At 37.9% G+C, this 12331-nt stretch overlaps 1 protein-coding gene across 3 annotated transcripts in view; it reads left to right on the top strand.

Annotated features, from left to right (window-relative positions):
* The window catches only part of SEPTIN3 (septin 3), a 743127-nt gene that overhangs the window by 587336 nt on the left and 143460 nt on the right, over positions 1–12331 (top strand). For all 3 annotated transcript variants that reach the window (XM_044075351.1, XM_044075343.1, XM_044075358.1), the window contains one exon: positions 2910–2991. In XM_044075351.1, coding sequence (XP_043931286.1) covers positions 2910–2991 — 82 coding nt within the window. The remainder of the gene's footprint in view (positions 1–2909; positions 2992–12331) is intronic.

The following is a 12331-nucleotide window of genomic DNA, read 5'->3' as shown; positions in this document are numbered from 1 at the left end:
GGTTGGCAGGATTGTACAGCGCTTTCTGTAGAATTACTATGACAGGCTGACAGGAACACAAGCAGATTGTAAGGGAGATGGCATTCACTAGATGACATCATTGTTGAGCCACACAAGCACAGGCATAATGCGTTAAACCATGAAGTAGGGGGGGCCTCACACTGTCAGCATACCCACATTATCCAGTAATGGTTGCAGTGGGATGTATGTGTGGAGTAGGGTACTGCAGGACACAAAGACAACAGGTCCAGTGCAGTGCATGAATGCAGCTGGACTTCCTGAGAAGTGATGTTACACAATTCCCAGCCTGATGCACAGATAACCCTGCAGTCCTCATTAAAACATGACACAAATTCAGGCTGTTGACAGATCAGATCCTCATCCATTGTGCTGCATTAACCCATCTTCTAGGGGTACCTGACATATCCTTTTTCACAACATGTTCCTCTAGTAAAACTGCATGTTGTACTTAGTAATATGGTTTGTAATTCAGAGATATTTGCATACCTCATTCTGCAAGACTGTGCACCACTCACATCTCCTTTACAGCCTGGATGTTGATGACAGGTATCTACTACAGATTGCATGCCTAATGGTTTTTGGAGTCAGTGGGCATGCATACTGTATAATGAGGTGTACCACTCATGGTGTACAGTTATGGGGGCAGCACAACACTGCCTATATGTATGTAACATTGTCATGTTGGGGCTGTATATCTGTATATATGTGCTTGTATGTATGCAAGTCAATATACATATATATGTGTACATGGTGAATTATTTAACTTTTGTCATACAGGTATGTGGACATGTACTAATGACAGAAGAATCCAGGGAGTGAGATGTGGTGCTATCTGGATAAGATAAGAAGTACCACAATAGAATATGTCTTCTGTGTGGTGACATGCGAGAATGGACGTCCCTTTGTTGAAGGTTGTGCGTTAGGCCCGGCAAGCCAGCACGTCAAAATCTACTGCCAATCATTAGCGGACCGGAGTTCCGCTGTGGCGACCCCTAACCAGGAAAAGCCGAAACAAACTGTCCTGTACCAATGAAATAATAATACAAATTCATCTTAAATCTTTTCATAGGGAATACTTTATATCCAGCTCTGGCAAGTGTAATGCTGTTTTGATCTGTCAGCGTGGGCCCAACAAAAGCAACAGTCATTCATTTGACAATCCAATACTATGAAGCTGCTTCATTTAGTATGAAATGTGCAAGCCTCTGAAATAAAGCACTGAAAACTTCAGCTGTTTGAATATTTAGATTAGTGCACCATTTAACTTATTTCTGCCATTAACAAAACAAAAAAAAAAACTTGATCCTCTCCCTAACCCTAAAACTCCCTTCCCATTATTTAAGTCCAAAACTCCCTTCCTGTTCCCTAATCCTAAAACTTCCTCTAGCTCCCTAATCCTAAATCCCTTTCCTGATCACAGCCTAAATCTACACTCCCACCCCCTTCCACTCATTCCTCAGTTACTTGTCCAAACTTGTACTCAGGTTTGAGTCAAGCGGAAGCTTGCACAAGCTACAAAATGCTTGAGTTCCTGGTTTCTGTGACTCAAGCGCTTGAAGTAAAACCTATTTATTTCTACATGGCATTGACAACTATATCAGTGTATTGGTGTATTTCTGTTTACTACCTATAGCTCATTATGGCATTGTGACATTGATTTTAGGCTATTTCCTTAAACGAATTATCAACAAGCTAGACATGAAAGTGCTCAGTATGAGAAATAAAATTATACCAAAAATAGTTTCATAACAGTGAGTCACATATAAGAGGGGATCATAAGAAACATCGTTGTGGGAAATAAAAATTTAACCACCACTGATTCATGCAGATTATATAACTCTGGAGATTCTACTAACTGTTTGACACTCATTATGAAGTTATTCATTATTTCCAGATTTGCATTAATACTGCCAAAATCCAGTGATTTACAGGCCACTACATTGTATCATATTTACATTCTGCAAGAGAAAATTGTCACTGGTGTGAGCAACGTAAATAGCACTGTTCAGCTGCTGGGAGCTCTGAACTTCCAGCTGCCACAGTAGCAAGGAGTTCTAAATCGCATCTCATAAGTATACTTCTGGAACATGAAAAAGGGATTGGTCATGGGTTATAATCCCCTTTAGTTGAAATGGAATTTAGCAGGGAGTCTGTTGACCTGCATTCATTAAAAGTTACTAAATGTCTCCAGTGAGAACAGCGATTCTTTGTTTCCCTGTAGTGAACTGATGACACTGTACATGGTGTACAACTGTAATTCTGTTCTCAGGCTGGGGAACTCATCTTTGGTTCTCTGGTGATTCAGTCTTTATTTGAAATGAGTGAAACTGTTCTTATTAAGCAAAATTTAGAAAGACTAAATACATATACAACCCGTGTAATTATGTCACACTGCTCATAAAAAAATAGTTTTGTTAGTGTTGGATAGATAATTGCAATTATTTGCTGGTAAATTTAAACCTTTTACAGACAAACATGAAGAATTTCCTGTCATTTGGGCAATGTCATATGCTCTGCAGATATATATTGGTATGCGTATATCTCAAAACATGTGAACTATTTATGGACTCCCAATACATACATAGCATACCTTGTTCTATTTGAGATGAATGACATGCTTAATATAAAAGCTACTGGTGCTGGTGGGAAATTATTAAATAGCTGCTAAGCTGAAATGAACATTAACATTTCACATAATACATTGTCATGCCATACATGATTGGTTCTTTAAAACAAGAAATCACTCACCATTTTGTTTATATGCTTTTACTTCTGGAGATCCATGTTATGTTTTTTTTTGCTGGTAGTTGAGAGGTATATGCCTGTGTTCTTTGCTCTCATTTAGTTCCTGGCATTAATGTCACCAGTAACTGTTTTATAAATTTCAGTTATCGAAGAGGGTGGTGTAAAAATGAAGCTGACCGTGATCGACACTCCTGGCTTTGGGGACCAAATCAATAACGAAAACTGGTATGTTACTGGAAATATATTATTAGTTTGCTACAGATACATTAATACTAGTTTAAAAGGCTGGATGTTTACCTTTCAGAAAAACCAGCATAGGAGTTAATCATATAAAGTATTAAAAGTATGTGTTTTATATGACAAAAATCTTATCTGCACTGTCTATGGGGATTAAATATTATTTACACACCCTCTTAACTTTTAGATAATACTGGAAACATTTTTAATGTCTGTTGACATTTTTTCTGACTGACTTTTTTTAGAAAGAGATTTATACATCTTTACAAACAAAAGGCATGTCTGGAAATGATATGCATCCACCATCTTGCATTTTGTTGGCAAAATAACTTATCTTCCATTTTGACTTGTATAAGTTAATGTAGTTGTGCTCTGGAGCACTCATTCAGAAACTCTACATACTATAAAATATAAGAAAGAATTAGCTTTTTCTTTTTAATTTCATGTTTTTAGTTGGCAGATATGCATTTTGAGTTTATGCCATAAAACCATGCTACAATTTTTGCTTGTTTATTTCAGAATAAAAGTTTATTAGGCTAGCTTAGCATGAACATTATAATATAAGGTGCACAATAATATATTTAAGATTAGAGCTTCCCTAAAGGGACAGCAGCATAAGTTTAATAATTCACATCAATAATGAAAATTAAGTGGGTCTACTACAAATACCTGAGCCCCAAGTGCTCAAAGACCACTATATTGAAGCCAGGGACTCAGGCATCCTGTAGCTTGTGCAGATTGTTGCTTAACCTTAAACTCAACTACATGCTTGGATGTGGTGTGACAGCAGTATGGGGAAGGTGGTGCCATGCCAAGCCCAGCCCAAATACAGTAGCCAAGGTTGGGCAAGGTCATACCTCCCAACCATACCGAATTACTCGGTTTTTACCGAGTTTTGGGGTCCAAATGAAGGGGTGCCATGATTCCCGAATGGCATCCCTTCATTTCCGATTTTTATGCTTTTTTTTTTTTTTTGCATTTTTCAATTTTCGCGCTGCTGGAGCTGACATCATCACATGTGCGATGACGTCAGCTCAGACAGGGCTACCAGCTTGTCGGAATTGAGCTCAAGGAGCTCTGCTGGCTCTTCACTCTGCTGCTGAGAACGGGCAGTCGGGCGAGAATTAGAATGGGCTGGATCTTCACTCTGCTGCTGAGAATGGGCAGGCTGCGGGAATTAGAATGGGCTGCCTCTTCACTCTGTTGCTGAGAAGACAGGATGCGAGATGGACTTTACTTTGCAAGCTGCTGGCAGGCACTCAGGACAGGCTGCGAGAACGGAATGAAAAGGCACTTGGAATTAGGTAAGGTAGGGTGTGTGTGTGTGTGTGTGTGTGTGTGTGTGTGTGTGTGTGTGTGTGTGTGTGTGTGTGTGTGTGTGCATGTGTTTTCTTTTTTTTCTGTGATGAGGGATGATTCCAGCTTTATGAATGCAGAGTGTAAGGTGTTAAATTTGCACTAAAACATCGGATTATATTTATGAAAAATCTTTGTCACATAACTAGGCAAATAAAATTTTGTTTAAGTAGAAAACAGAATAAGGATGAGTACAAATCTCTTTAAGGTATTGTTCTCAAAAGTCCTTTACTTTTTCTAAGAATAATAGACTTCATCAGAGTTAGCTGGATAGGCCTTTGGGAATGTGATCCAGATTGCTCTAAATAATATCTTTAGATATGGGGAAATAGCACTTGATAGACCAAACACACATATTAATATTGAAGCTAAAACAGAAGAAACAAGTAGATCAAGAAAATGATGGAGAAGCAACAATGAGTGTGACTAACATGGGAAACAATAGCGAAGAAACTGGAGGAAGTCCTCCCTAACAATCCATGCAAGGATAACACTGACATTCATTAGTAGTAGAATGTAATTAAATAAATGTTAAAATGAAGTATCATGGACCAGGAGAGTTATTATAAGAAAATGGAATATGATTAGTAGGTGAATGGGAACAGAAACTAAAGGACCTACAGAGGGAGAAGGAGAGGGGAAATATTACACCTATTAGGAGGCTAAAGTTATATAGCATAGTGTCACCAGAATCTGGTACAGAAAATAGTATGGGATGACAGGAAGGTAGAATGAAATAAATGTATTGGAAGATAGGAGCAACTTGAGAAAATCAGACCAAAGGGGCTAAGTATATACACTGGGTCATCTTATTGAAGGGACATTGGAGGAATATTGGAAGAAAAAGGAGACCAGAGTGGTATTTTATACTCATCCACTCAAATGTGGTGATATGAAGCAATCCAGATGATGCAAAAGAAATGGAGAAAGACAAACTTGAAAAGAGGAAAGCAAAAGGCATTATTCCATTTAAAAGAATAAATTTTGAAAGTGAAGACTCTATTAGTAAGTGGTTCTTGGGGAAACTTGGGCAGAATCAGCGAGGAATTTGCCTTCCAGAAGTCAAAGTGAATAAAGATTGAGCAGGTGAAAGCACCTACTAAAATAGCTAATTAGAGCAGGAGGAGTGGAATACACAAACTATATAAAGATGATATGTGGAAATGCTAGCAGTGGAAGTAGAAGAAGAAGCTATAAAGATGGCAAGTTACATAAGATATTAGTCCAAAAGCAATGTTAAAAGAAAACACCTGAGAAGTTTAGAGAAAGGTGGAATATGTTGGAGCAGTGCTGCAAACACTAAGAGAATGGAATGAGGCACATAAGAAAACTGAGGAGTTAAAGTAATACACCTGGTAGCTAGAGGTATTTAGGCTCAAACTCTGTACCTTTGGTATAGGGTAAAAAGAGCCTAAAGTCCCTAGCCACCACCATTTCTGAGCTTTGTCTAGATTTTTTTGTGCTAAAAGTTGACAGCTATGGTGAGATGTGAGAACAGAATTTCTATTCCTCCATTATTGGCTTTGTTGTTTGTCCGGGTTTTTTGTTCTAAGAGTTGAGAACTATGGTGATAAGTGAGAAGTGAATTTGTATTCCCACATTATTGGCTTTGTTTGTCCAGGTTTTTTATGCTAAGAGGTTCAGAGCTATGGTGAGACATGAGAACTGAATTCACTAAATGGTAGCCATTAAGTTTCAGTCTTCCTATTTTTCAAACTGCTGATTTAGCATAGTAGTATGTTGCACTGACTGAAGTGTATAGTGTTCTGGATTCAAGACTTGCTAGTAACATGTATGGTGGTAAAACAACATTTTATTATAGCAACTTTTTTAAAATTATACAAGCAGTGTTTAAAATGTGTCCTTGAGAAGTCCCTAGCAACCACCACTTGTGAGCTTTGTCCAGATTTTTTGTTCTAAGAGTTGAGAGCTATGGTGATAAGTGAGAACTGAATTTGTATTCCCCCATTATTGGCTTTGTTTGTCCAGGTTTTCTGTCCTAAGAGGTTGAGAGCTATGGTGAGAAGTGAGAACTGAATTCACTAAATGATAGCCATTAAGTTTCAGTCTTCCTACTTTTCAAACTGCTGATTTAGCATAGTGGTATGTTGCACTGGCCCTAGTATATAGGGTTCTGGGTTCAACATTTGCCAGTAACATGCATGGTGGTAACAACATTTTATTCTAGCAACTTTCCAAAATTATACAAGCAATGTTTAAAATGTGTCCCTGGTTTTTGACCCCCCCCCCCAAAAAAAAAAACTGAAATTGAAAATAAGTGCAAGAAGCTATGTAAGATGCCTATGGCTTACACTACTGACATTCTGTTTATAGTTTGGGTGTGGAAGTAGACTTTTATGATGGAAACGTTCTGAATTGGGCAGTTTTGTAATTATTGGTTCATGCATTTTCTTTCATTGCCTACAGTACAGCGTACTGGAAAAATGTTCAAACAATAAATTTAAAATGTGCTCTGTCTAACAAGTGTGCTGTACTATACAAGGAATATAACTTAATAAAGTCAGGAAGGTGTATCAAAGAAAAGAATGCATGTATGTTTCTTGTTTTGTGTGCAAGGTGCCAATGATTTGAAAACAGCCCAAAGGTAACCTTTATCCACCACTGGTCAGATGCATTTTCTTTGGATGTGGTGCAGGTTTCATTGTTGTTTCAATGAATGTGAGTTTCAAGGGCAGAGAAGTTTTAATGCCAAGTCTATTTTCGTTGTGAGACAGTATTGCTTTGTTTATCAGATGTCTGTTAGTTTTTGTGCATTGATGTGCTGCAAAATGTAAAAATAAAATCCAAATAATCATTGTAGAGGTAAAGCAGTAAGCACACATTAGTGTTTATGGTAAATGGGGCGAAATAGCCAGGTAATGGGGCATTGGAAGGGTGCAGGGGGACTCTGGTGCCATATTTTAGTTGTCTGTTCTTCAGTTTGCATTTGAAAGTTGGTATCCCACAATTCCATTGGAGTGGGTGGGGTTACACAATTATGTATGCAAATTAGATGTTAATCAGCATACAGATTTGTACCTATTTTTCATGGGCCTTGTCCAGATTTTTGATGATTCCAGGTTGAGGGGTATGGGCAAGGTTCGTGCAGCAGCTGTGGGGAGAGAGAGTGGGAAGGAGTGGAAGTATAGATTAGAGTGTCAGGTAGTGATCAGGAGGTCATTTAGATTTACAGTGTTGGGGGGTTGAGGGTTTGGGAGTGAGAAGGGAGTTTATGGCTAAGGAGTTATTGGGGAATTTAGGTTTAGGGAGTGGGAGTGGATTTTAGGTAAGGTAATGGTGTTTGAATCTTAAGGCTCAAAAGTGATTGAAGACTTTATGTTTAGGAAGAGGGGAGTTTTAGATTTAGACGGATATCAGGGACTTTAGGGTTAAACAGCGGGACATAAGTGCAATAATTAGGGACTACTATGAGATTTAGGGTTAGGGTTAGGACTCTGGTAGGACTACGTCATTTCATAGGGTCAGGTGGTAGGAGGGTTGTCTAGTTAAACTGGATCAGGACAGTGGGAGTTAATGCACTTGCTATTTAAATCAAGTGGAAACTAGCAAGTGTGTCACGAGCTAATAGATCATTGCATTATCTTTATAGTGACAGTGAAGTGCTCTAGTATCATTTTACTGAAAAAAAACAACCAAAAAGGAATAAAAACAGTTTTGTGTGTTGAGCAAAGCAAAGAGGGATAACATTGTACCCTTCTCTCTAAAATAATCAGCCCCGTGGTTGTCAGCCACAGCATAAGGAAAACAGACATTCCAGTGATGTGGTCAGTTCTGAAACAAATGTTTTCATAGAACCAGATGTGATTAATTGTGATGTTGTAATGGAGAATAACGGACATTGTATAGTGCAAGCCCAGAATACAGATGATATAATCACCTCAGAATATTCTTTTCCTATCTGCAGTTACATGAGCAGACAGTGTGTACTATGGCTCAGAAACTGTCTTTTTTTTTTATTCCCCTATGGTTCAAGAGGTGATTTTTTCCTTTTTTTAAAATTAAGGCAGGTAAATAGATGCAAAGATAAACAGATAGCTAGATAAACAGGTACAGACAGACATACAAATAGTACAGGTATATTATTTCTTGCAAAGTCCTGTATTACTTTTACATAGATAAATAGAGAGATAGAAAGACAGCTTAAAATGGAGAGCACTAGACAGATAGATAGATAGATAGACAGACAGACAGGAATGTAGGTCAATTATTCCATTAATTCTGTTTGTAAAGAGGAATGACCCCCATTAACCTCCTGTATGCACATTTTAAATGGAGACTGGGGCTGTTTAAAGGGGGTGGCATAGCCTCTCCATACAAATAAAATTAACAAAAAACTGTCAAGTAGTGACAGCCTGAGGTAGATCGTGCTGAGTGTGTTTTGCTACCATAGAAACTGCCATTATTGCAACCTCCAGATGCCGTCAAACTGCTCTGCTACTATAATATTTTGACAGCTACAGAAAAACTTTATTGGGTTCAGTGTTCTCCATTATTACCCATCGTGAATCCTCATTCAGCATAAATGTCTGCTACCCATCATAGTACAAGGTATGAATCAAGCACCCGTTAACAAATTTACCCTAACGTTGTAGTAATATCATTGCAGTATTTATAAAAATAAAGTATAAAACACAAATACTAAGCTAAACAACAAAGTGCTATTTGGTAAGCAGAGTTGCTTAAAGAACTTTTAGTCATCCCAGCTGTAATGATTACTGCATAGGCAACTAATATAGATTAATATGTTTTAATTTTGTTTGCAGAAACAATCTTCCATGTATTGTTACTGTTTATCTTTAAAATTTTATAGCTTGAAATGGCATTAAAAATAAATGTCAGACAAAGTAGCAGAACTTTTTACTTTCTAGTCAAACCTTTTACATCTGATTTTAGGAGTGCATGTACAAACTGGAAATCCTTTCACCATCTTTAGTTCAGCTATTTTTTTCCTCTTTTTGTTGTGATACTAGTAATTATTTCTTGTAATTTCCTTGTTGATCCAATTCTCCCTTCAATGCACCATAACAAGGTGAACACCACAAACAGCAGATACTATGCAAAACCTTCTAATAATAAGCCTATCTCTGAGGTAGCCCTAAGGTTCTTACCTGCTGCTAGCTCCCCTTGAATACTGAGAGGATGGCTTTAGTGACTTGAGAGGATGCAAGAAGTAAAAAGTGACACTTATATTGGGGGATATGCCCAAACCCAAGCTTAGGTTTCATCTCTACCCATCCACTAGAAAAGCAAATGGAATGTACTTGCACCATACCTCTCAACTGTCCATATTTTCACAGAATGTCCAGATTTCTGCCTCATATGTTTGGATTGTCCATCATAAAATTTGTGGTTTCCTCAAAAACAGCTGACTAAAGTCACTAAAAATAACAGACATTTGAGTTTCAAACTTTATATCTTTCAGAAAATGCATGTCAATGCATAACCTGCTATTCTAGCAACTTTCTAAGTTTATAAGAGCAATATTTAAAATCTGTCCCTATTTTGGGCCTTTGCCCCACCTCCCATTATTTTTGGTTTTGTGCAGATTTTTTTTGCACTTCTTGCACACCTTGAGTGGTTCCTAGATTCCACTGGTACATGCTCTGTAGTACCATTTGAGTCTGTGGACTCTCCTCCTCGGGCTTTTCATCATGCACAGCATGGCTATCCAGTGCAAACTGAGGAGAATCCACTGTCATTTAATATTTAGTGAGATCTGTCATCATGTATGCAAGCACACATCCTCGGGGAACACTGACTGATGCCAGTTCAAGGCTCTGCCCATACCCCTCTTGTCTCCATGCCACATTTAGTGAATGGAGCTTTAAATCACAGTAACCCCTCACTCATTAAGTGCTCAACCAACACCCACCCCTAAACTCCCTTACATGTCCTTGAAATAGGACTCAGAGGATCTAGAGATCTTGTCTAAGGTAAGTAAAGACAATATAACTTTCGCTCTCTATAGTTCTTTCAGGATGACTACCTTCCATGGAGAAATCCTTATACAAAGGCACTATGAACTAGTCTGTGGTCCCTTACCTTGTAACAGAAATGTCTTTTGTTGAGTATCTGCAGTACAAGAAGCAGATGGATTGCTTTGTCACCACCTACATGTAGCTGGAGGCATCTGGAGAGAGTAGCTCTTGGCCTTTTACCTCCATAATTAGGAACAAAGCAAAAACTAATTAAGCAAAAGGTTTCAAATTAAGAACACTTTACAATTACTTGTAATATTAACTTGGAACTTCTCAAAAAATGTCCAGTTTCAGGAGGTAAGGATCAACATCATGAGCATCCTGACAAATTAGAGAGGGTTTAGATATATCTCATAAAACACATAGTTACGAAGTAGTAGTACACACAGAAACCCAGTAGTATTGTTCATACCTTTCAGCCTTTAGGAAGAACTTATGTAGGTCGTGATGAATACCACATTCCAGAGGGAGGTCCTCCTTGGGTATTCCTCCCAGGCTGTAGTAGGAGAGCTCCAGATGAAGAAGCAGGCATTGATAACTGTGGAGGGTCTCTATCATCCCCTGCCATGTCCTTCTTTTTCTAAAGCTATCAAATTCCACAGAAGAAGCAGTCCGCTCACAATCTGAAGTTAAATTCTGATTTCCAGTCAGTAGTGCACCTCCCCGTTATCCTGGAAACTGATTTAAAAGATGACCTCACTAAACAAATGTAAATCCACCAAACTGGAATTTTTGTTCCTGTTTGGTGGATTTGCCTTAGGTTGCTGTTTTCTTGTTGTGAGTGTTTATTACCCAGAATATATTGTCCATTCTGCCATTTCCATAGGGGCAGTTTATCTCAATTTGGAGAGAAATTATAAATGAAAAGTGAGTTCTCAATGCAATTCACAGCTGACTACATCTTCCCCAGAATGTGCTCCACTATAGTATCACATCTCTACAGAACCCTTCAGATAGGCCTATACTCCCCTACTACCCAAAAGAGTCATACAAACCACTCTTGTTTAAAATCTAGCCAACAGTTCTCTTCCTACCTCTTTATAGTCTTCAAGTTGATATTATTATATCCTGAATGTAATTGGCTTCAATTAAAACCATCTAGTAGGTCAATCTGCTGATGATGACTCTGACAGTGATTGTGTAGATGCTGCTACTTGGTGCTGGGATAGAGCCATCAGACAAAATGGACAGTTTTTTGCAAAATGGTTTCTGGGACACATATAAGAGGCTCTTTAAGTTTGATCTGGAAAGTCAAACACTTCAATACAAAGTGCTCCTATTTTTGCTTGCATTTGCAATCCGAATGATTATAAAAGTACTTCCTGTGGTGAAGACTTTGCAGGAGCCAGATCTCCAAGTTTTCATACCTCAACAATTAGCTTGTGGTTGTCACACTGAAAAACTTCCAGGCAACATCTCCTGCTTACTATCTTCTTGGTTAAGGACCCTGGGAGGGCTCAAAAAAACTGAGAGAAGTTATTTCTCTACTCATCTCAGAGAAAGGATTTTACTAAGGCAGAGATGGACAGTCTTTATTTATTTATTTTATTTATTTTATTTTATTTTACATTTGTTGACCAGGCTAGTCTAGCTGGATATATGTCCATTTTCAGTAGAGGCCCGGGGAGAAAAGCTCCACAAAAAGATAGGTTTATATAATCAAGAGTTGTTATACATTCAAATCAGAAATATTATACAAAAGGAATGTGTTACAAAAAAAAAACTGGTTCATAAGCATTACCAAGAAAAATACTTTGCAATACTTGAAATAAAAATGCAAGAAATTTTTTTTTTTTTTTTTTTTTTTTTTAAGGGTGAAAAGAGGTTGAAGGAATAGAAAGTTTAGTCAGGGTTTGTACAGGACAGAGATGTTGGGAATTAAGCACAGTTTTTAGCTGCCTCTTGAAGGTACAAACAAAAATACTAAAAGAACCTAGAAAAGGTTTGAGGGGGTGAAAAAAAGGTAGAGGGAA

This window comes from Protopterus annectens, chromosome 1.part1, assembly GCF_019279795.1.
Source record: "Protopterus annectens isolate FY-2018-M chromosome 1.part1, PAN1.0, whole genome shotgun sequence".
NCBI classification, from domain to species: Eukaryota; Metazoa; Chordata; order Ceratodontiformes; family Protopteridae; genus Protopterus; species Protopterus annectens.
Note: the sequence above shows the minus strand (reverse complement) of the source record. Positions and strands in the feature narration are given on the sequence as shown.